We start from the raw sequence: 24,713 nt of genomic DNA, 5'->3' as shown, positions 1-24,713 counted from the left end.
CAGGAAGGTAAATGTCAGTGATACCAAAAATACACGCTGCTGTTTCTCATAAACTTTCCTTCTGGTAAAATTCAACACTGTAACTTTCAGCCAGTCCCATCGATGGACTGAGACCAACAATGTCCAGGCCACTGAAACCAGTTGCAACCAGACTAAAAACCTGCAAAACCCAGGAAACCAAAACCTGATACGTCTTCATCGTCATCATCATCATCTGCACTTAGGCTAAAAATCCACGGCCAACTCATTGTCAGAGCAGCAGCACAACAAAGAGAATGAGGTCAAATACAGGAAAAATGACTCAATCAATGTTTAAATCTTTAAAAGCCTCTATGAAAGGAACAAAACGCACGAGTGGCGCTGATTGAGGTCAGCAGAAATCCAGACAATCCATGAGTCCCGAGCATCAAAACAGTAACACACAACAGCACTACAGGCTGTTTATAAACCCCATGATGGGGAGCGACACAAGAGGAGCCTGAGGCCCGTCAGCGCCTGCAGTCGGTGCCGTTCAGCCTCGCTGGGCTGCGGGTCAGAGCTCTGCATCCTAAGAGAACCATCGCTGGTAGAGTTTCCATCCTCCACTTTCTGACTGGCCGCTGCCTCCCGGCGCCGCTCGGCGGGATTCGGACCCAAGCTTTCCGGGTCGGGTCGCGTCTCGGTGACTCACCTGTGAAACAGGACGGACTTGACGAGCGTGACCACGTCTCTGCTGGCGTTGTGACCGGCACAAACACAGGCTACATGGATGAGCTGCGGAGACAGAGACAGAGACAGAGACGGAGACGGAGGCAGGAGGTCAGTGACGACGTCAGCTTCACTTCTCTCCCTCGCAGCCTGACGTCTGGAGTTTCTGAGCCTCTGCTCCGGCTGCACAGCGTGCGACAGCCTCGCATAAATCCAGGACATTCACTGCGCTATCTGGCGTAAATTTTCATATTTAGCTTCTGAAATATGTATGACTTCATGTCACTGGTTTTCAGCAGCAGAAGTCTTTGAAAAGTTGGAGCTCAGAGGCTGGAAACCACTTCAAAGCCCGAGCGGCTCTTTTAGCACCTGTCAACTTCCTTCAGCCTGGTTTCATCCACCGGCGTGTATCAGCTGAGCAACGTGAGGCGTGTGATGGACGCTGTCATTAAGCTTCTCGACATATGATGAAGCTCTGAGTCTGTGAAAGTCTAACCTCGCACTTCTGGACGCTGGGCGAGCGGGGACAGTCCGTGTGGTTGTTCTTCTCCTCCGCTGTGTTGTCCCCGTCCTCCGGCCCCGTGTCCGCCGAGGCTCCCCACTGCTGGTTGCCATAGTTACCGTCCGGCAGCTGGCCCGCGGCGCCCTGCGACTGGCTGAGCTGCAGCCGGATCTGCCGATTCTCCTCCTCCACCTCTCGGACCCGCGACTCCAGGACGGCGCGTTCCAGAACCCGGGCCGCCGGGGTGTCGGCCAGACAGGGAGCCATGAGGAGGGAGCGGCCGTCTGAGGGTTGGAAGCACAGGACAGAGAGCAAAACGCAAATAAGAGGCTAATGAGCAGGCCAGTAACAGCGTGACGCTGCGTTCACACGTTCGCGCTACAAACATGCTGCGAGCGACGGCTCCGCCTGAGTCTCACACGTGAAAATAGGCTCGTCACACGTCCTCCAGCTCCTTTCTGACAGACCGGACCCGAGAGGAGCAACACGAGCTGTGGATCCTCCACACATTACAACAGCTGAGAACAGAGGCGAGTGAACGATTCAACCTCTCTTCCTAAATCAGTTAAACTGCGATGAGGCCGAGTAACGACCTGCACCTGAACATCTCACTGGACCTATGGCGGTTCTGGTGTTCGGCTGCTGTTCCCCCCCCCCTTTCAACGTGAATCACTGGTTGGGTGTGTTATGTTTGGTGCTGGTTCTATTAGCGGCAGGACGTTGTGACAGTCTATGAATAATTCCATTTCTCCACTTGTCTTCCTCTCCTGCGTCCGTTTCTCTCGCCCTGTCGAGCAGCAGCTGACCCACAGCTGAAGTGAGGCATGCTGGGAACGCTCCCGCCCTGGTATGTGACAGTGAGGTTTTCTCGTGAATCATTCTTAGTATTTTATGTACAGTTGTCTGTTGTTCGGTCGCTGGCTGCGCTGCTGTGCGTGTTCGTGTTCGTATGTAAATCCGCTTTAACCAAGCTCATTTGGATTGGTTTCGTTCCAGTAAACCTGAATATGAGGAGAAACACTGAGACGACCGGACTCGGGTCTGAGGTCATTGGTGTTGCGCTGCAGCGGCGTCCGTGTTGCAGAGGCTGGATCCCATTTCTCTGCTCCGCTCATAGGACCTCACACGGCCATCGCATGATAAGAGTGTGACCGCGTGCGAGCGCAGGGTCCGCAGCCTTCAGCCGCCGGTCACACCTGATGATGGCACTTTGGTCTTAAATCCACCCTGAAGGGAAGCTGCTCCCGCACAGGACACAACCTGGACTTTGATGTGACGGACACTGAAACTCAGGACGCGGTTTCTCCGCACGCCCCAAGAAAAGCTCGGAATAAAACAGCTGCTGCAACCGGCAGCATCCTAATGGACCCGCTCCTCCCAGGTACCGAACTGGAGCTGCAGGGCAGATCTATTAAACCCAGACTCGTCCTCTTCACTAATGGGATTAGTATTTTAGTGTGCGACTCTTCCACGAAGCAGCTTCACAACATTCTCTGAACCGACCCGGCTTTGGTCAGATCACCGCGGCTCAGTGAAGCAGACTCCGGGACGTCAGCACTCCACTTAATAGCAGGTTTAAAGGGAAATCAAGCTGAGCGGCTGTGCCGTGTCGGGTCGGGTCGGGTCGCTGAGCCGCAGCCGGGGCTGAACTACTCACTTTCTAAGTTTCCAGCCAGCAGGTAGAGCCAGGTGAGCAGGACGATGGCCGTGAGAGACGCCACCAGCAGCTTTAGGCGTCCGCGGCACAGCAGGTTCATGATGGGAGGACGGCGCTGAGGGCTCCAAGGGTCGGGTCGGGTCGGGTCGGGGAGGAGGGCTTCAGGTTGGGCTCGGTCCCGCGTCCAGGCCCTGCAGCATCCTTTTACCTGCCGCAGAGGAAGACAAGGTTAGTGCAACGTTGGAAGTGGCTTTACCGCCGCCTGCAAAGTCTTGATTCACTGATGAAGCGGAACTGTTAAACGGGAAATGATCCGTTTCGCAGACAGAACTTCGGAGCTCGGTTCCCACACTGTGACTAACGACGCCGTGTTTCTGTTCCAGCCTAATGAGGCTGAGCTGAGCTGAAAGAAGGAATCAATAAGTGTCTCATTTGTGTCATGTAAACAGAGAAACCATGAGAAGAGGAACCACAACGCGCTGCAGCTCCGTTTGTGCCGGGCCCGGACCGAGCGGGCGGGCGGTCGGTCCGAAGCGCACGCTGGGCATCATTAGGCCCAATGGGAGAGAGAGAAGGCGTTTGGTTTGCTTTGTGCTAATGATGGAGCCTCGACGTCTCCTGCTGACACACGTCCACCACTAAACCCAGTCTGGAAACTGGTTCCCCACAGTGAGCCCAGACGGTACCTCAGTGAGGTCAGGCATCGTCTGTCTGCATGGAAGTGTTAAAGGATGTTTACAGATGATGGGATGTACGTGTTCTGGTTATTTACTCTCCACTTTGTCGTCAGCAGCGCAGATGCAGCAAAACAACTGATTTCTACAAGGATTCACTTTTGATCAGAGCAGGTTGAGTTTCTCTAAAGAACCGTTTGAGCTCAGTAAAAACAAACAGACTAAAAGCTCATCCATTCAAATGATGTTTGCTGTTAAATAAAAATCAGACGAACCCGCTGTCAGATACCAGATAAAGCAGCGCTCCGGAGCAGAAACCTTGAGCGTTTGAGAAACGATGGACGACCTTTAGATGATGTCTGTGTTTTTAAAAGCAGCTTCGAGGACGCAATGAAATTTAGATGGAAAATAGACGAAACACGGTCGACCTTCGGAGTTTAAACAAAGCAACTCAACAACAGCGAGAGCGAGTTGGAGGAACCCAAGCTCAGAACCAGGTGAGATTAATGTGGGAGTGGACCCTGTGTTCCCACCGTCCATACTCTGTCTCTGTCAGGACTTTCTGCCGCCGCTGCGCTTTCGTCTCCTCGGCAGCTGAATCAGCGCCGCGTTAAAATGCGGGAGGCGCGCTGATGTTTGACGCGCGCGCGTTTCCTCTGAGGCACCTGAAGGTGACCCAACAGCTGAGCTCCACCAGCGCACCCTCAGCGCGATCTGAGGCCGGACCGAGTGGGTCCCATGAGAAGCAATGACAACAGTCAGTCTGGAATAAACGCAATGAATGAGACGGACGATGAAGCCGAGCATTTACACCAGCAATGAACCCAGTGAAGAGAAGAGAGCCGCTGCTGTGCGCGTGTTGGAAAACACCAGACGCGGACATGATTTATGAGTTAATTAGTGAGGTTGATGTATGCACTGCCCATCATTAAGCGCTATGAAAGGTGCTGAGAAGGGACGAAGCCAGAAGACGTGGGCGGAGGTGAAATCACAGCAGAGACGCGGGCCGAGGAGGCCGATTGGCCTTCAGGACATTAAAGTGAGGGACGGAGCCACTGAGGGCGACTTTAACAGGCAGCTTTTGTTGATTCTGCAGGAGCTGAGCAAAGCGCTTCCCCGTCCGAGCTCTAATTGGAGCCGTGAACCGGGGAGGACGCGCGGCCGGCGCTGCGCAGCTGCGGGCGCCGCCGTCGCGGCTGTGGATTACAGGTTAACGCAGCGGCGCGGGGACTTTGGACGCGTCCGCCCGCCTGGTGATTCATTTACTGACCCAGAGTCAGATTCATCCAACCACGGCTAATCGGCGACGCATCCGAGGGGGCCTCTGTAGCCCTCGTTGCCACGGAGACGCGGCGACTTCACGGCGTCCGCAGCCGAAGTCGACAGTAGCATCTACATGAGCAGATCCACTGTGGCCTCGGTTCCTCGGCAGATCGAGGCTTCGCCGCTGAGGAGGGACGAGGAGAGTGGAGAACCCTCGGTCCCCTGCGGGGGGGGGTTGGGGGGGAATGATAATGCAATTAAAGCCGTAGAGAAGTGCTTTGGTCCACTGCCCGTGTCCCTGTTCCAACTCAAGGGCTTTTAGCACCAAGCTAATCACAGAGGGGACGTCCTGATTAAGGGAACAATCAGCAGCCGCTTCCTGCATTAGGGAGCGCAGGCGATAATCAGCTGTGAGCCTCCAGGAGCTGCTCCTCCTTCACGTCCACAGGTTTTACACAGCGGCTGTCTGTCGTGATGCCTCCAAGCTTCAAGAAGCTCCTGAGCCTCACACTCTGACGTCCGACAAACGTTAAGCAGCAGAGGCTCCGGTCTAATCCTTTAAAAAGGACTCCGCTCGTGGAGTCACCAGACGGACCCTGAACGCGTCATGAGAGGTGAACCAGCAGCAGAGCGTTGGCTTTTCAGTATTTAAATTCATTAGCTTTAACTTTAGCATGAATCAAGGAGTTAAGACAGCAAAGCGCTGCGTCTGGGCCGGGCCTCATCCCCTCAGAACCAACGCCGGCGCTTCAACGCTTCCTGACCTTGTTTGTGACGCTGGAGGCGCTTTGATTTGATTCTTTTGGGTCACAGAGCCGCTCGACTTAATCTGCTCTATTGTCAGCGCAGGTCGAGAGTGTTTCTTTGTGATTCATCAGAGTAAGCTGAGGCGGGATTAGTGGGTTTGTGACCGGGGCCAACCTTTCCATTTGGCCGCACGACGGCCCGGTGTCTCACATCAACCCACCCTTTTGATTGTAGCACGTGTAGAATTCAATGACCACGGCAGGGAGCTATAGACGGAGCAGTGGAAAAGTACTGAGGTGGGAGCTTCGCACGTTGGTGTAATCCCACTGATCAGTGACAATGTGTCAGCTGTGGCGGGGCTGTTGTTGTTGTACCGATCCTCAACTCAGGTGACCCGACGAAGGACACGAAGAACAGTCCGTTCTCACAGATGCTTCTCTCTGAAGCTCCAGCTCTTTATACATTTGTGATCATCACTCGTTCTCGACATGAAGACGATCTGGTCTCGAGCCAAACGCATAAAAGCAGCGCCGGAAACAAAGGCGCACGTGACACGGATGCTTCCGTGAGCCCGACGTCAGAGCGCCTCAGATCGCTACTTGTCCGAGTCACGGCCGTAGGTTCCCACACACGCGCCCTTGAATCTACTCGGTCAAATAAAAACCAAAACCACGTGAGCGAGGGTCACACACCGGAACGCTGCCTCTGTCTGCAGAAAACATACAGACGCCTTATCAAAACATCTCTAAGGCAAATGGAAGTTACCCAGCTCTGTTGACCCAACAGACAGGAATCTGACGAATCGGACGCGGGGGAACGAGCAGCAGCCGTGACCTCTGCCCTGACGCCCTACCTTGACCTTTCCTCCACGACGTCCAGGGTCCCGATTCTTCTCTGAACTCAGCTCCTCTGTGTCATTTCGTCCCAGTTCTTCACCCTCCGCTGCTTCATGCCCTCCTTTCCTCCTCCTCCCACGGCTCCTCCTCCTCCTTCCCTTTGCACAAACACACCTCTGAGAAAGGCTCTGATTACAGCCCCCTCTGCTCCTCGGGCTTTTACTGAAATGAGTTCAGCTCCGTCGCACAGATCAGAGGGGAAAGGTGGAAAGAGAGAGAAAGGAGCGGTGTCACCTTACGCGCCGTCAGGAGCGGGAGAAAGGAGCTTTGTGTCTGTTTTGAAGCTGTGGAATGCTGAGGCTTGGGCGCGTTGTGTAGGAGGAGCGGACATTGTGTTCGGTCCGGCGGGTTCACATTACCTCGTTGACTTTTAATGCTGGTCACAAATCAGTTACACTCGCAAACCGGCGGCTTTGGTCGCAGCCTCCAAGAGGCTCAGACAACAACCGCTGAACGCTGGGCGAGTCCAAAAAGAAGGATCCGCCTCAATGCTCTGCAGCTGATGCTGCATCAAACACAAACCGTTCATAGACAGGAAGTCCGATGCAAGATCTACTAATATATATCTACAGGTGCTTCTCCTAACTTTTACAAACTGCAGCTGGTGCACGAGATCCCTGACGTTCATTTATAACCAGTAGTTAAACCAACGCCTGCAGTCAGTTTCCAGGTATTTGCTGAACGTGCCAAGGGTGATTTCAGTGAAGTCACACTGTTTTCTGTTGCTGCAGGCATGAAGGTAGGTCCCATAGCGAGCAACACCGCTATGGGACAGGCGTCAGGAGGCTGGGAGGTGGCTGCACCTCTCTGGACCCGAGCTGTGGCCTCAGGGAAATACCATATAATATAAACAATGGTTTAGTCATAACCAATGAGTCCCATGAGCTCTTGCCAGATATTGTTTCAGCTAAAGGAAACTAATGTGGCACCTGCTGTGTGGCCGTGACAGGATCAGGTGACCGACCTCCAGACGATTAACAACTTAACACCAACACGGCGCGTCTTGTTTTGGGGTCAAAGGTCAGCTTTCCCGGTGGCTCATAAACAAGGCGGTGGGTGAGGAGTCCGGTTTCTCCCCCTGCACCTGCTGCTCCTCACACCAGCTTCACTGTCGCTGGGCTGAGTCACGTCGCTTCCAAGGTTTTATTGCCGGATCCGATCCTCGTGGCTTCACAGACGCTGCTCCATTGTCAGCGGACGGACTCTGTGAACCAGACCCGCGCGCGAGGCTCAGTTACGGAGGACGGGTTTCCATGGCGCTGCAGTGTCTCTCAGTGTAAACATGGGCTGCCCACGCTCACCACTGCGGGAAGCACGGAAATAATATGACAGTTGGCTTCACAGACTCGCTAGCTGCCTACACGCCGCTGGGTCCAGAGGTTCCACAGAGGCTCCACCAGGAGGAAGCGCCGCACAGGACACGACACAACGCGGCGGCGGAGGTTCACAAGGCTGACGAACAATAGCGCTGACTCAGCGGCGGCTCACGCAGATGCACAGACTTTGAAATACGTATGCGGCCTCATGGACGACAACAAACCCTAAAGAGGAGGAGGCCGGGCACATTGTCCGCGTTCAGCTCGTCTCCGCAGCAGGAACCTGAACGGAACGGGCAGAACCCAGCTAGCTCCAGTAAGCTGGAGCTAGAACCTCGTTGACTCGCTGAAACAAATCTAAATCGCGGGCCTCGGCTTCCGTTTGCGATGAATGGAGCGCATCTGCGCCCGGCGCCCCAGTGGTTCTGCTGGGACCCGCTCGGCCCACTCCAGCGCAGCTGAAGCTCAGCGGAGGGCGGATGAGAGCCTGCAGGCAACAAAAACTACCAGCTGCTCTTTTCCTGACCCCGACTTAGATAACATGCTCCGCGCGAGGCTCCGGGTCTCTGCTGCCCACACACTTCAACACAGCAATGACGCCAAACTAGAGTCCAGATCCTATTTTCTATTTCTATTTCTTCCTTGGACTGAATCGGGAGAGTTTTGTTTGACTGCAGTGACTGCGTGGACGTAGAGACTCATCCTCCACTTCATAGGATTGTGCTTAATTCTGTCTGAGCCGAACTTTGGGAGCAATTAAAAATCTAATGAAAAAACTGGAGGTTTTCACTTTGAAGTTAATGGATCCTCCAAACGTGTTTCTTCGCACCAGACCAGCGCGACAGCAGCAAAATAATAAATCGGAGCATCTGTCGGCGCTGGTGGCAGCACAGCGTCGGGCCGCGGTGCGTTCAAGGCCCCGTCCCCTCTCCTAATAAGCTGCTCCGTGCTGATCCGCCTGCTGTCACGGCTGTCAGTCATCAGCGCTAACAGGAGCAGACGGCATCAGGACACGCTCTGCACAGGCCGGCGTCCAGCGCAGCGGGCTGCAGCCGCGTGATGCAAAGGCTCAATGAGTCACGGATACGCGCGGCGCCACGCTGGCCTGGCGCTGCAGCGCCGCAGCCAGTCTGAGCCGCCGGGCCATAGCGTCCAGTCACCGGGAAGGACGTGCCTGGACTCTGCACAAAAGCATCCCAACTTCCTAAAAAAGATAAGACGTGAACAACCGAACACCAGCCGGGAACTAAACAGGGGTCAGTGTGTCAGATCAGATGGAATCCTGATGTTCTATAGCCCATGAATGCAACAAGTCGACCAGAGATCCAGTCTGTGGGGACTAGTGACACCCAGAACCAACAGCAGCTGCTCACGGAGTCCAACATTCATCTCAAACGAGGTTCCGTCCAGCAAGAAAAAAGAACAGAAGTTCAGGTTTGACCTTGTGGGACGTGATCGAACCCAGTTAATAAACCTGTGCGTGAGTTACAGGCGAGCTTGCATTTGAACGTCTCAATAATCACACCATCATCAGCTCAGCTTTGCTGGACCTCAGCTCGTCGCGTCTCCTGCGCGCTCTCCTGCTGTGAAGCGACGTCGAGCTGCTGCTAATGTGGTGAGTCACATGCTGCTATTTCTGTGCGACACATTACGACTCGCTCACTGGTCTGAGGTCTGCTCAGGACGCAGACGCCGGATCAACAGGCGCCAACGCTTGTTTAACACCTAGATAATCACATCTCAGCATCATGAAGTGAGACATTCTGGAGAAAAAAAAAAATTTGATTATTGTAACAAGCAGAGGCTGCAGCTTTGTTCTGCTGACGTGAGGAGGTCGTCGCCTTCGTGTGCACCAGTGAGTCAGGAGACACAGACCCAGAGAAGCGGGAGTCACTGGGGTCCTTCAGCTGCTGATCTGCAGGAATCCAGTTAGCCTGAGCCCAGCAGCTTCGGGATTTGAAGATTGAGGCGATTCCTCGGTTCAAATGTCACATGGCAAAGGGTGAGAGACATGTGGGTAGAGACGGGGCGGAGGGGGAGGGGGGTGCGGGTTCATTTCCCCGACTCCATTTCTTCACATCCCAGCAGAGATGTATGTGACAGGCTGGAGGAGCTGTGTGTGTGCGGACACCGGCGCTTCACTAATGTTATTTTCCCCACATCCTGCTCAGTCTTCATCCGTCCCGTCCCCTCCTCGTCTTCTCCTCTAATTTCTCCATCAGTCACGACAGATGCAGTAAATGGGCTCGAGGGAGGGTCTCGTCATCTGCGCTCTATGAAGAAGTGTGCTGCTGTTTGTCCATTTACCACCTGAGCCTTCTGATCCAAGCCTGAATCAACATTTCTCCCGTTGGCTTCATACCAACGGTCACCTAAACAGGCTGGACTGAGCCCTGTGACTGAGCTCAGACTGTGGCTTCATGATCATCATTATTATTATTATGGGTAAAGCAGCTAGAGCTTCAGCTCTGGGCATCATCTTCTACCTCACGTTAAAGCCAGGTATCAGGCTCGGAGCTTTAAGCGACCTCCTGACCCCGCCCAGCTCTGAACCTCTCTCTCCTAGGACCATGGCATGATTAAAGACGAAGCTTCCTGTCTCCCAGCAACCCCTGTGACCTCTCAACAACTCCACACGACCCCGGTGTTGGCTATGTGTCCAATCAGAGGCGGGGTGAACAGCGGGGTCAGAGGATCAGGTGTAGCGGGCCCAGGCTTTGTGGAGGAGTGGCCAGTTCAGGTGTGTGTGTGTGTGTGTGTGTGTGTGTGTGTGTGTGTGTGTGTGTGTGTGTGCGTGCGTGCGTGCGTGCGTGCGTGTGTGACCTGCAGGTCGACCGCATCATTGATTGATGAGAAGCTGAATCTCAGCATGTTCAGGGTTACGATTTGACCACAGGACCTTCACTCACATCTTCAATGATGTTCTTCAGATTAACTATGAAACTTCTGCAGATCTTTGGGAGCTTTGGCGTCTTTCAGGTCATAGCATTGGGTTTTTACCGCTGTTTTCAGAGTGTTTTAGATGCAAAGGTCCAGGTTCAGTCTGGCATCATGACGACACAAGAAACAAGAACATATGATTTAAACCCTAATAAGCTGTGAAAAGAGCGTCACAGGCTCTGGAGTGTCTACAGCATCAATGCAAAACAGGAAACTCCAGATCACAGAGAAGGCAAAGCAACAACGGGTAATAATGAGATAAATGACACAGAGAGACAACGAGCCACAACCAACAGAACTGAATCCAAAGAACAGGAGTGAAGCTCAGTAATAGACCGTTTACGCTGTGACAACGGATCCAGTTTAAGCAGATCCTTTAACTGAACCTCACAAACCGACGTCCTCTGAACGATCTGACACATCCGGATGCAAACACTCACTCACTCCCAACCAGATCTCAGATCCCAGCACCTGACCACTGCAACACACAGCCGCTCTGTGCCGACGTGTGTGGGATGTGCTGCTGGAGAGAACGTGGCTAAAGCCGCTTGGCAAATAAGAGAGGATGGAAAATAAGAGCCAAGCGAAGCTCCGGCTGCTTTGGCCTGGAGACGCTCTGTTCTGCGACGGCGGATGAGCCCACCACACACCAGTACCAGTACCAGTACCAGTACCAGTACGTATCTAAACTGGGCGCGTGCTGCCTTCATCTCAGCTGCTAATATTTTAAAATATTTTACTGCTGTCAATAAACTTGCGTATCAATTCACTATAATTCCTGAATCCTGACCCTGATTCCAGCTCATTATTCTGTGCCATCGAGCTCTATTGTGGTTGAAATCTATTAAAAAGTCATCAGTGAGTCACAGCGCGGCGCAGGGTGACATGTTTTCCCTGAGAAAAATGTGCTGCTGTAGTTTTTATAAGAGCAGGCGTCACCTTTTCTTCCAGAAATCATTTTCAGAGGCAGTAAAAAGTGATGATTGCGCTCGTCGCCGGGTCTCTTGCAGCAGCGGGAGAGGGAGACGCCGCGGCTGAGGCGCGGCTCATTCAAAGCACAATGTGTGGATGTCAGGGGGTGTTTGATTTGGGTTTTTATGGGATTCCGTGACGGCAACAACATCATCCTTCAGCTCACGTTACGCCGAGTCTTTAGCTCCCGAGAGCGACCGTCAGGAAACAGAACACGACAACAGGAAATGGTTTAGAGCCACAAACTGGAGCTGCTGAAACACATGGGTGATGTCGGTGAGTCAGAGCTACAGATGCAGGTCTCCCCATTAATCTGCCGCTCCGTTCCACCTCCACCAGCACAAAACACGAGCCGAGTGGTTTCCTGTGGCCACGGACCAATTAACATGGCATCGTGATTACCAGCTGACATTTGGGATAATTAGGCCTCACGCCAGCACCAGTTGAACCAACAGCTTGTTCCTGACATGCATCGCTTTCCTCTTTCACCTTAAAACAATGGTTGCTCATCGCCCACCGCTGCGCTGAAATCATGATTTAGGAGCCTTATGTCACGTCAGCCCATGTGAATCCGCCTCCTCTGGGCACAGAACCAGAACCTGTTATTGTCCCGATCCGACTGATTTTACACTTCACATGCAGCCGTCTCCCTCTCCAACAATAAATCCTCCCCGCGCCCACACACACACACACACACACACACACACACACACACACACACACACACACACACACACACACACACACACACACACACACACACACACACACACACACCGCGACTCAGCGGAAGAAGGGAGTGAGGAGGAAAAGTGTGACAACTGAAGCAAGAGAAACAGAGAAGCATTTGTTCCTCACCACATTCACAGCAGTAAACCCCAGCGAGGCACAACTGATGGGAAGCAGTCGACAATTCCTGCAGGAACCTTCCGGCGAAATCCAGTCTGAAAAGAAGCGCGGAAAAGGTCTGAGATGACGGGGGCCAAACGCTCTGGGGAGATGTCACATCCATCAAAACATGCATGAGACATTAAATAACATCCCTGAAAATGACGAGGCTTCATCAGCTGCTATTATTAGCCACATCCTCCCTTCAGCCCCAGACGTTGGGGCTATCATCAGCATCCAGCGCTTCACCTGCCAATCAACTGCAGTTGTGTTTACACAACTGGAGGCTGCTCACGCTAACCAACACATCGCTAACCAACACATCGCTTCCCGCCAACGGAGGCACGAAAGCACGTTCCGCGGCTGAAACGCGCCAGAGCGTAGAAGCGAGCCGGTCCAGGTGTGACGCGAAGTGGCCTGCCGCACCAGCAGGGGGCAGCGCTGTGCATTTACCACAGGTGACAACCGGTCAGAGCTGTGACACGGCCTGCTGGGCCCGGACCCGTCCCACCTCCCAGGGAGGAGACATCATATCTGCCCCGGAGCCCAATCGAGGGCAGAACCAGAACATTGAGGAGAATGTGGCGGGTGGAGGGGGACCACGGGGGGTCCGGGCTGCTCCCGCGTGCGTGGCGGCTCCAGCAGGACACTGAGCCGCATGCAACCTGGGGGAGGAGGGGGAGGAGAACCACCCCCCATGGGGGAGCGTGGTTCTTTGCCTTTCACTTAGCATAAACAGAATGGAGGAGACGCCTCATCCGCGTGGAGCTGCATTGTTTGACCGTGACGTGTGTTGCAGTATTAAAAGACTTCCCTCGTACCCGACCTTCTCACGTGCAGCTGGACCTTTTGAACATGCGGGCCGGGTTCTGGTCAGTGCTACAGGCTGCTGGGAGCCGAAGTGGAGTGAGTCGGTGCTCGGGTTGTGAGAGGATCTGTGTAATTGGGGGGCAGATTAGAGGAGCTGGTTCCATCCTGTCATTAAGTCAGTCAGTCAGTTATTATTATTATTATTATTATTATTATTATTATTATTATTATTATTATTATTATTATTATTATTATTATTATTATTATTATTATTATTATTATTAGTTAAGTTACTGCTAACAGGCAGATGAGGGAAGCTTTCTCTCTAAACTAAAGCCAGGACAGATGAGGAGCTGGAGCAGAGGACACGAGCGTGCGAGTCCCGCATCCGGACCCAAACGCACCTCGGCCCGTTTGAACGCGTGCAGCAGGGAAGTGGGCCGATGACGAAGCCAGGCCCGTTTCCATCACATCTCACGCTGCTCGGGGCGACGCAGCCCGTGGAGGTCAAACGCTGGTGAACGGTGCTTCCGTCCTTTGGAGGAATCGCCTGCTTCGGTCCTGTTCACAGATCAAACAGCGTCTCTGACCTGACAAGCACACGCAGGCGGTGAAAACGCTGCAGGCGCTGGTGAGCTTTGGTGCCGCGATGAATTTGGGTTTTTAGGCCTCGAATTCTCGGAACAGTTCAAAACAGCCGAGGACATCGCTGCTGGGTGAAAACCCAAAAAGGAAGATCTGAGATAAGACAGATTTCCTGATGAGCGTTGGGACTGTGGGACGGCTTCTGGCTCCGGGTGGAGGAGGGGAGAGGGCGGCGCCGAGCAGGGTTAAAGCATTCAGCTCCATCTCTGCTTGGTGCAGAGAGGGAGGGAGGCGGCTCGTCCTCTCGTTCAGGCTTCACAGGATCCGATCGTTCCACAGCGGAGACGGGAACTCGGAACCGATAGCAGAGACAGAGCTGCCGGAGCGGCAGGAACCCGGCAGCGTCGCACACACATCCACTCTCCCCGCTGCTCCAGGAGCGGGTGGAGGATAATGAGGTTATCACAGCATCGCGCCACGCTTCATTACACCCGCTCCGCTCCCACACGGGCCCGCTCCGCCGGCGCCGAGCCCACACAGCAGGCCACAGAAGGCGTTCACCGGGTTCCGGGCCCGATTGGAAAGGAGGCTGCTTCACCGTTACTGCTCCATCACCGGTGTGACTGAGAGGCCAGATCCGGCCACAGCTGGCGCAGGTTCTGCTGCTCGGCCCACTTTGGCCCGCTTCCACGCCCTAAAACAGAACCTGGCAGCTTCCACCGAGTTGAGTCACATCTGTGCGTCCTGCCAGAGCACAGCGGAGCGGAGCGAGGATGAAACGGGTCCGCGTGGACGACCAACGGAGGTCACGTCTTTGGACCCCGGTGCTAAATGTGACACAAACAGATGCTGGTGTTGGGACCTGGAGCCGACAGCAGCACACACAGCTGCAGTTCACGCCGATTCACAAGCTTTTACACATCAAAGAGAAAAATAAGATGCAGTTTCCAAAGATTATTGAGAGAAAGATTATTATTCGAAAGATCAGTGAAGTTTTTCTCCAAATCCTCATAGGATCCGTTTTGTTTCGATAATAACTTAAATGAATATTTTCTCATTTCACCATGTGAGGTCTGAAATGTCATGTTTGCACTTTCATTAAAATTAAACATTTCAGGAATTCACTTCGCTTCCTGCGACTCTCGGTCGACGCAGAATCTCGGTTTCTAACCAGAGGCTGAACTGAAGCAGACGCTCACGCGCGGGCGTTACAGTCGCACGTCAGCGACGAGTTTGGCTCAACAAATAAGGAGGACGGTCACACATCCACCTCGTCAGTCGGAAAGCAGAACCTGTGGCTCAGCAGAACCCAGGCTCAGCAGCTGAAACAGTAGCTGAAGCACGCGCCTCACGTGAAACAAGCCAGTGTTTAGAACTAATGTGTTTTCATGTCCCACACGCTCACTTTGGCTGAGAACAGAACCCAACTGGCCCAGATCAGATGATCCACCTTCTCAGAGGCTCCAGTTTGTTAATCAACTTACTGGATTCATTCAGGGGTTCAGTCATTGGGTAAATCTGGGGGTTTATGCCCGTCTCATTGTTTCCAGTTCTATCTACAGTCAATTATTTCATTTCATTAAAGATTAGGTGTTAAAATAGCCCGACTATATTTTCTGTTGTCATGACGACTCCTGCAGGATACACTTTTGCCTGCAGACTTTGAATGCAGCACAATGTTGGGTGAAGCCCGTGAGTCCTTCATGAGCTGGACCTCAATGCAACGGCACAGTGTGTCCCTGTGACCTTTGACCCGACCCGATTGTGCATTAACGCTGCTTCATTAACTGCCATCACATCCCCAGTCTCCATCTGAGCATCATGTCCCACTCAGCAGCCCATACACCACGGCAGCATACGAGCTGCCGACGGGTCCAGAACACAGCAGGCGATCCAAAACCGGACTTCACTGGACCCGCTTCAGCGTTTGTATCTACCTGCTGTTACTTTAAAGCATAGACGATCACTGGAATCAAAGTTTTAGGCACCTGTGGCTCAGCAGTGTTTGTGTTTCTGCCCGAGGCTCTGGCATTGTTAGGACCACATTAGCGAGGCGAGCCTTTCCAGTAACGGCGCCAGGGACCTGCGTGTTGTGCTCGGTGGCATTTGGAATGTCCGAAAGACAGACAGAAAACATAAAAAGCAAACCAGCAAACACACATAAAGGCACGATCACTTTCACTGCACTTTGACACCACGAAACTGAAATAGACTCGGTCTCAGACGGGCTGATTACTCTGCAGGCCACACCCAGGGCGCCGAGTTCAGGGGCATCTGGAAAACGGAAACTAATTATTTATGAACAAGATTAACAGCTCGTGTTCAATGTGTTTCCGCTTTCATGCAAGAGCTAAAAACTTTATCTCGCCTTTTATCTCCGCTCACTCCCGCTCTCCTCACGAGGCTTGGGCGCCACGGTTCGTTGGTAGCTCACGCGTTTGCCAAGCAGACGATGGAGACAGCGTCCGCGCAAACGGGCCGGGGAAAGATGAGAGTCACGAATCACACGCGCGGCGAACGCAGCGCTGGAGGTAGGAGCCGGGAGCCGCTCCCACACAGCCAGAAACACATCGAGAGCTCTTTCACGTTGAGCCGCTGACGTAAGTTCGCTTGGTGGAGGCAGAGCGAGTCTTCACGTCCCGCACGGTGATGCGTTCAAGTACACGGAACTGAATCAGCATCAGCGCGGCTCACGTAACCAGGCTGCGGGCAGCTTTATGTAACGCCACCGTGCTGCTCAAGCAGCTGCATCACAAACCCAGACCCTCCTGAAGCGGACCCGTCAGCGCCGCGGCCCCGCTACGAGCTGACCTCATTCAGGTCAACACCTCCTGACTTCACTCACTGCTCTGCTGTTACTCTGCTAAAGGAACGTATCAACACTAACAGCACAGTGACCAGCAGACAGAAAGCAGGATTCAATTACGAGGCTTCTGGCGTTGTATTCCCGTGTGTTAATGATGAACCATCACTGTGATCCGACACGACCTGCTTTAAACTTAAAGATCATAAACAGAGCAAACAAGGACGAGGAAAAGGCTGCATCTCGCGCGAAGGCATCGTCTGGAGCTGATCCATCATCAGCTGTCAGACCGGACACTCTGCTCCGGAGCGAAGCCGTCAATCATCAGAGCAATCGACCCGAGCCGGGAGCAAAGATCAGCTCCGGGAGGAGTGACGAGAGGAGACGAGATAGAAACAGGCAGCACAGATGACATGTCCCCCAGTGGGACAGAGGCCGCCACGAAGGCAACGCAGGCCCAAAGTCCTCACAACTTCACAAAGTGACAAGGAGGAGGAGGAGATGCCCCCTGCAGCAAAGCATGGAGGAACACGTGAAGCGGCCATCGCTGTGAGTAGCACTCCGCTACCTCCACACATCTCAGGTGAAGCCAGTGGCTCCCACACAGACCACTGCGCCGCCAACATGAGCAGCAGCTCATCTTGACGTGTGAACACACACACGTGGCTCCTCAGAGAACAAATCACGCGCGCTGCTCGTATTCGTTTTGTCTGATGTCGCATTGGTTCCAACACAGACAGAGCCACAGCCCCAGAGAACGCTCAGCTTCCCTCGTGTTCGGTTCATGAGCTGCGGCCGAGGGAGCTGCGTGATGGTCGTATCGTTATCGCACATATTTCTACAGCTTTGAATGAAAACTCCAACTGCATCCACAGCGCTGTACGAGCAGCACATTCCTGGCTTCACTCCCTAAGAATCCAGCTGCGTGCGCTGACTCGCCGCTCTCCCTCAGCTCAGAGGTTCAACAGAGGTCTGTTCATTCCTCGGAGGCATCGCTTACCAGTAAAGACCCTTCAAGCCTTCCCCTTCGCGCCCTCCTTTTGGCGGCGGTGTGGACGGAGCGAGACTCACCTGAAGCAGCGAACGCGGCGTCCTCCCACTCGCACATCCGCCGGCGCCGGAGTTAATGCTTCACGCGGGCCACAGCGGCTGATCTGAATACGAAGAGGCCGGCACCGGGGGACAAAGGAGGCGACACCTCCTGGGGCCGAAACACCTCACCCCCGCCCGCAGACCCCTCCCCCCTACATTCATGCGGCCCTGCAGGAGGCCCCATCCACGCTGCCCCGGGCCAGCCCCCCCCCCCCCCACGCAGGCCTTCCCGATGCAGGGAATGCTGGGAAGCCGCATGCTGGACTCAAACCGAGCCACTAGAACGACCAACTTCCCTCCATCCTCCCTGTCCGTCGACGGGTTCAAACCCAGGTGGACGGAGACGAACTCAAAGTGCTACCGCGGCTTCAATTGTGAGTGAATGTGAGGCAGTGCAGCGGGAGAAGCATTAGGTCTTAGAGAGCAGGAGGAAGGAAGCGGGGCTCTGCATTAGCACTTACAGCTAATTGAGATTTATTCAGGCCACGGAGGCCGTTTCCCAGCAGAAGCTGTAAACAGCCTGGATACGAGAGCAGACGCAGCGATTAGAGAACAAACGCTCGTCCTCACCAAAACAACGCTAACATGAACGGATGGGCTCCACCGGCTGCTGCTCTGAGCTGCTTGTCCTGGATCAGCGATCACTCAGGTGTGAGCCTCGTGCTCAGCTCGGATTTAATCCTACTAAATTATTACTACTACTTATTATTAATAATATTATAAAGACATTTACTGGTGGTCCGATTCCTTGCACTCGCTATGTGTATTTGTTTTATTTTGATAGTCCAGAAGGCAGGAAGTCATTCAGACAAAGTGGACGTGAACAAGCAGCTGACACCAGCGCGTCAGCGTCGGGTCACCTTCATCCAGTTCATGGTACATCTTTATTGGCCCGGTTTGCTTAGAGCAGCAGAACCGGACGGACAGTTGAGACAGGAAGTTCTATTCAGACACAAGCTCAAGTCGGATCAGGACAAAATGACCAGAAACCAAAGCAATCGCTTGGTTTCCACCCTGATTTCAGATCACTGCTTCGATTCATCCAGGTTTAACAAAGTAAAAAACACCAAATGCAGCACATTCCTGGCTTCACTTCCTAAGAATCCAGTTGCGTGTGCTGACTCGCCGCTCTCCCTCACACAGGTAGCAACGCTGGGACCGTGTTGGTAAAGAGCTGGTCAGAGAATTCTCTGCTGGTCTAATTAAACTGGTGTCAGTCGAGGACCATGAAGGATCAGTTCCAGGCAGGTTTCTAAGCTTCTGCCTTGGTTCTACTGTCAGCGAGGCCCGAATGATCATTAAAATCACTGTGGCTGAATTAAAATCTGATATGATACCGTCATCAGTACCTTTAGCTCCACTTGAGATGGGCCAGAGCCAAAAAAACATCCTGGTACCATCTGCAGAAAGCTGAAACAGCAACTGCGGACAAACACAAAGCACGTCCAGGAAAACAAGAAAAAGGAACAGTCCCCAACTCAATCCTACATTTCCCATCATGCACCGTGGCTGCCTGACGAGTGAGTGGACTGTGATGAACGCCTGAAGCCGGTAAATATCCTGGGAACTCACCCTCCTCCCGTTCTGGCACAGATGCTAACAACACGTCACGTCTCGCATGTCTGCAGGTCGAAGCCACTTTATTATTCGATCTACATTAGTTTGAGCATGAGCCTAAAACTTGAAACCCTTGACGTGAAGGAGGACATTTCCATATCCAAGTTGGCTGCCTTCCCAGCCTCCCATCAGTGTGCGACTGGTTTTAGAAACAGAACTTCATGAATGAATAAATGACAATAAAGCTGACGTGTTCACGACGTGGCGTAAATCTGAGCGGGACGCGCAGACGCGCTGTGGAAGCGGCAGGCGATAAAGCAGCCTCCCAACAGCAGAGTTTGACTCACTTGTTAGCGTTTAATCCTCAGTATTGGCCGACATAAATCTGACAAATGGCTCTCGACCATAAAAAAGGAGCAAAAAACACAAACACAGCAAAGAGATAATGACCTGAAATCAATGGCCGCTTCAGGAGGATTATTACCACGAAGCCCAGTAGAGCACACGGGCCGCATGAGTCTGCGAGAAGCACCAGGACTACAAATACACCAGTTATTATACATGTTCAGTGTTTGTTCTCATTAGAGCAGCACAACGTCCACGGACCGCGTCCTGGACCAGCGGACAACAGCTTCAGTGCGATGGTGCGGTTAGGAGGAACTTGAACCACTCGGCCACTGAGCCCAACCACAGGCCGCACTTTTAATAGCTTATTTTATTCTTGGCCTTTGGCAGCATCAAATATTAAAGATGCTTTATTGGCTTTTTGGTCACTGACGCGCCTCAAGCCAGTCGCTTCCTATTTCAAGTCCCTCCAAACTGCAGCAGTAATGGGACACCAATGTATTTTTAAAGATGAGACACACTGCAGCAGGAAGCTGAAATGTTGTGTAATGGTTAACATGCATCAAACTCACCATTTAGCTGCTCTAAAGTCCTCTACTCCTCTCTGGACGGATCCACGCCTGAGTTCTGACTGGGCCGTTACCCAGCATGCAACAGGGTCGGCATGGTTTCACCTTTAAAGCATCCTGTCAGAGAGTCTGGACGGAGGCCTGGACTGAGGTCTGCTCAGTCAGACCTGGTGTTTATTCCTCACCGCGTGCGGCCACAGGCTGTAAATACAGCTGTAATTACCCACACAGCCGTCAGGTGGGGATAATGGAGGAGCCATTAGCAAAGAGAGGACGCGGCGGACGAGAACGCGGCTCCAGGCGTCGCCCGCGCCCATCGTCACGCGCGTCGGAAGAGAGAGGTCACATCCAGTCAGGATCAATAGAGGGGAAATAGATTTGTGTGACCGTCAGATTGACGGCGGTGGACATAGACGCTACATATGAACCAATGACGACACGGTTTATTATGGGTTAGGTTAAATCATTACGGCTGGTGATGGTGTAGAGCAGAAGGTGACAGGTCTGCGTCTGTCAGATGGTTTCACCGTGTGGTGACAGAAAGTCCATCGCAGCGTCTCATGTCCTGCTACGTGTTTCACGAGTGATAACTTCATCAACGATGCAGCTCTAAGATCACGGACAAGAATGAAGGACTTTGAAACCGCAAAACCACCGGCGGAATATTGATTTGGAGGAATATTTATTGCAGCGGCCGGTGGAATATTAACCTAAAGGCAACAGCCAGACAATTGATGCTTTCAATGAGTCAACTGAAGCCAGGCCACGGTCAGCAGTGACAGACGCAGCGAATAAGCTCCACTGACAGATCTCAGTGATGAACAGACTCGGACTCCACGGAAAAGAAAAATAAGAAATGCACCTTTGGACCTACAGGATGATTAATGGATGAGTCTCATCTCCGTCAGCCTTGTCCTTCAGCCGAGGCGGTGAGAGTGGAGTTTTATTCATCCTCCTCGGCCGTGAAAACGCTCCAACGCCAGACGAGATGTCTCTAACGCTACCACAGTTAGAGCCAGGCTGATGACTATCAGACAACAAATCTGAAAACTGATGAAAGTCATCACTTATTTTAATAGTCAAACCCACTTATGAGCTCCGGAGCTGATCCCAGGTCAGATGTTCGCACCAGCACTGTTACTTAAGAACAACAACGACCGACTTCAGTTTTTCTGAGCTTTGATGGAATCAGAAGAGCTTTGGATCAGTGGATCGAGACTTTGAAGCTTTTAAAGGGTTAAAAGCTCGATCAGAAACCTGATCTAAGGTTTCACTTCTCTTTAAGTAATCGATGCCATATTGAACTGATGCTATGAGCTGGAGCCAAATGCTGCTTACATAACCCCTCGTCTGGTAAGAATAGCAGATTCACCTACACACACACACACTTTTCTGGACTTGTTTCCAATACAGAAGCTTTTCAGAAAGCAAAGCTCTGAACAGTGTTCATACCGTTTTATTGTACAGTCCAACAGTTTCCAAGTCTGTCAATGAGAAGTCAGCCATACACATCACACATTTCACATCTGTTTTTAGAGAAGCCTTCAGATCCTGTAGTGGAAATAACACATTATATAGGATTAAGAATGGAAAAGGTCAAAAACCTCAACAAACTCAGAGCGCAGCACGTCATACATACAACAAGCTGATGCCACGCGACCTTTGTGCTGAACTCTGGTTCAGCACAAGCAGAGCATCAGGGCACGTACTAAGCAGCTATAACAGACCACACGCAGTCGCATCACAGGACGGGAAAATGCTTTGAAAACACAATTAGGTGAGAAATACTCCTCGTGTTCGTTCCAGACCAAATCCAGAGCCGTGGACCTGCGCGGGAAATATGCGAAAAATGAGTTTTCACTGCGGCGCCTGAACCTCGGCGCAGGTTCCTGCTGAATAAACGAGGAGCAGCTGCTCTTCCCCTCTTCGTCGGCCCGCTCTGCGTAACGCAGCCTTTCAGCGCGAGGCCATGTACACAAGCAGCTCTGTAATTATTGGCTGTGCGCTGCAGAATGAGTCAGCACACGTCCAGGAACGTGGCCTTTACACTGGCATCGCGGGGCCTTCGCGCTGGTGACACTCGGCCATAAATAAGCGCCTGTATTGGAAACTTAATGGACTTCAATATTCTGATATCTCTGGTTCTGACTCAAAATACACTTCATTTACTATGGTGCAACACAACATTGCATATTTTTAGACCGTTTTCACACATGCTACTCAACTTGACATCAAAATCAGCGGACTGGACCCTTTTTGCTGGTGCGGTCCGGTTCCGTTGTTCCCAGTAGCATTAACATAAAGTCTTCAAGGTTAAGTGTGCAGCGGTTCTGCTGCAGCTGGCGGCCCGACTCATGCGAGCCACTGGGAATCACACACTTGAGAGATTTCAGAGCGGACGCAAATGGCACTTCTAATTTCCTAAATCAGATTTTCCACTTCCCGCACGGGGGAGCGTGGCGTCGGACGTGGCAGCGGCGCTGCAGCTGGAGCGACGGAGCTCTCAAACACGAGATCACCTCTTATCAGAAAGATGACAGCGATGGGAACCGGTTGCTACACATAGAGAACGGGCTCGGGAAAAAGCACGCAGGTTGAGGTCCAGGAGGGAGGACGTGACAGGAGCAGCCCAGTAAGGAGGTCAACAGCTGCTACAGAGATTACCAGGCAGCACGTAAACCAGTGGAATGAGCTTCAGTTTGGGCCGCGGCGGAGACCGAAGTCAAATCGTGATGTTGATATTAGAGATTCTCAGTGAAAGCTGAGCTGAATAGAGACAAACTACTAGTCACCAAACGTGCAGCTGGAGGAGACCAAAGCATGAGGACAGCAAAGTCACTCACTGAGCCTGGAAATCAAGAAGATGCTCCAGAGCCATGATTGCGCAGCGTTTTCCTCACTAACTCCTGCTTCTCCGGTTCACAGGAACCAGAATGAGGCCGAGGTGGAGACTTGAGGGGCAGGGAGGGTGTGACACAGCCCTGTGAATATCAGGTGGATGTGAAAAACGCTTTCCTTGTTTTAATGGTGAATGAGAACCCGACGGTCAGCCTCATCTGTGACTCACAGGAGCCGGGTCATGACCTTAGAATTCAAGCAGAACCTTACAAACCATTATTTACACAATGAACCCGCAGCAATACAAACATCTGCATATCCATCAAATTTCAGATTTCAAAGTAAAAGCACGAGGGTGGTCTTAGGAGGTCAAGTATTTGGCTCGTTGAGCCCCCGTCCACATACACCTGACACACGCACACATCTACGTGAATCCACTTGAACTTAATTCAGCCGCAGGATTCGACGCATCCTTTAATGAGATTTAAACTGTTACAGGCTACGCACACAACCCGCTGAAAGTAAAGATCAGCCTCACCTGTGCCTGCGGTTCAGAAGATGGAACTCCCGGTCCGGTTCTGGGCTAAAAAATCACTCCATGTTCCAATCCAGGCGGCTGTAAACCACTCGACAATCCATCCGGAGTCAGGGGCAGAGCTCTGCGGACGGCGGAGGCATCGTCCCCGGTCCAAGCTCCAGCTTCAGTCTCACCAACGTCTGGACACGAAGCGGCCGCACGGACGGCAGCGAGCGGCAGAGCCAGGCGGCGGAGACGCGGTGCCCGGCGCCGGAAGGTGCACCCTACCGCGGTGGAAAGGCGGCAGAGGACGGTCCTGCTGCCAGATCCAGTCCGCGGTTCTGTCTGGTCCGGTTTCTGCCGGCTTTGACTTGGGTCGCTGTTCGCTACGAGGTGAAAACACACTGATCCCTCGCTGATCTGCAGAGGACTGAGCGGGATGCGGCCCCGCCCCCACCACTGCAGGCCCCGCCCCCACGCAGGATCAGCCAATAGCAGAGAGAGGTCTGCTCTCTCTCTTTCTCTGGTCCCCTCGTTCTCGCGCGCGCACGCTTGCAGCTTCACCCCTGGATTCAATCACAGCTGCTGAGCCTCTAATTAGAGCAGACACGCGCTCCGTCAGGCTCCGCGTCTGTCCACATTGTGACTGAATCGCCTGGAAGAGGTTTCACAGCAGCTTTAAACTGAGCAGTCGCCTGTACTTCAGTCCAGAACTGAACCAAACACAAGAACTGGAGTCAAGATCTGCAGGTTCCCCCCCGCCTATAGTATTTAAATTCAAATCCAAATTTTATTCACAACTGTCCAGCTATAAAGATAAAGCATTTACATGTAACTGTAGTGAAGGCAGCATGTTTAATACACAGCTCGTTAGCAGATGGAGCAGAATGGTTCTGTTCATGCTACTCAACCCGTGTCAGGTCTTTTTACCACAGCGGGAACTTTCTGACCCAGTGCTTCTGCTTTCATCTCTGGGTCAACGTTTTCCTCCTGAGTCTTCAGCCCCAGGTTTGCGTTGTGATCCGTGTGGACCACAGAGAAGCAGGCGCCTCTTC

At 52.7% G+C, this 24,713-nt stretch overlaps 1 protein-coding gene across 4 annotated transcripts in view; it reads right to left on the bottom strand.

Annotated features, from left to right (window-relative positions):
• The window catches only part of large2 (LARGE xylosyl- and glucuronyltransferase 2), a 29,551-nt gene extending 5,469 nt beyond the window's left edge, over window positions 1-24,082 (bottom strand). The window contains exons 1-5 of one of the 4 annotated variants that reach the window (XM_029144463.3): window positions 23,680-24,081; window positions 12,513-12,598; window positions 2,847-3,054; window positions 1,184-1,473; window positions 671-753 (exon numbers count right to left, since the gene is read on the bottom strand). In XM_029144463.3, coding sequence (XP_029000296.1) covers window positions 671-753; window positions 1,184-1,473; window positions 2,847-2,946 — 473 coding nt within the window. In that variant the 5' untranslated portion in view covers window positions 2,947-3,054; window positions 12,513-12,598; window positions 23,680-24,081. Of the gene's footprint in view, window positions 1-670; window positions 754-1,183; window positions 1,474-2,846; window positions 3,055-6,383; window positions 6,537-12,512; window positions 12,599-23,679 lie in introns of those variants that run through there. The other 3 variants (XM_029144466.3, XM_029144462.3, XM_029144464.3) reach the window with 3 other exon arrangements.
• Between the last annotated feature and the right edge of the window lie 631 nt (window positions 24,083-24,713).

This window comes from Betta splendens, chromosome 3 (genome assembly GCF_900634795.4).
Source record: "Betta splendens chromosome 3, fBetSpl5.4, whole genome shotgun sequence".
In the NCBI taxonomy this organism is placed as follows: Eukaryota; Metazoa; Chordata; class Actinopteri; order Anabantiformes; family Osphronemidae; genus Betta; species Betta splendens.
This window is presented reverse-complemented; position numbering and strand designations above follow the sequence as displayed.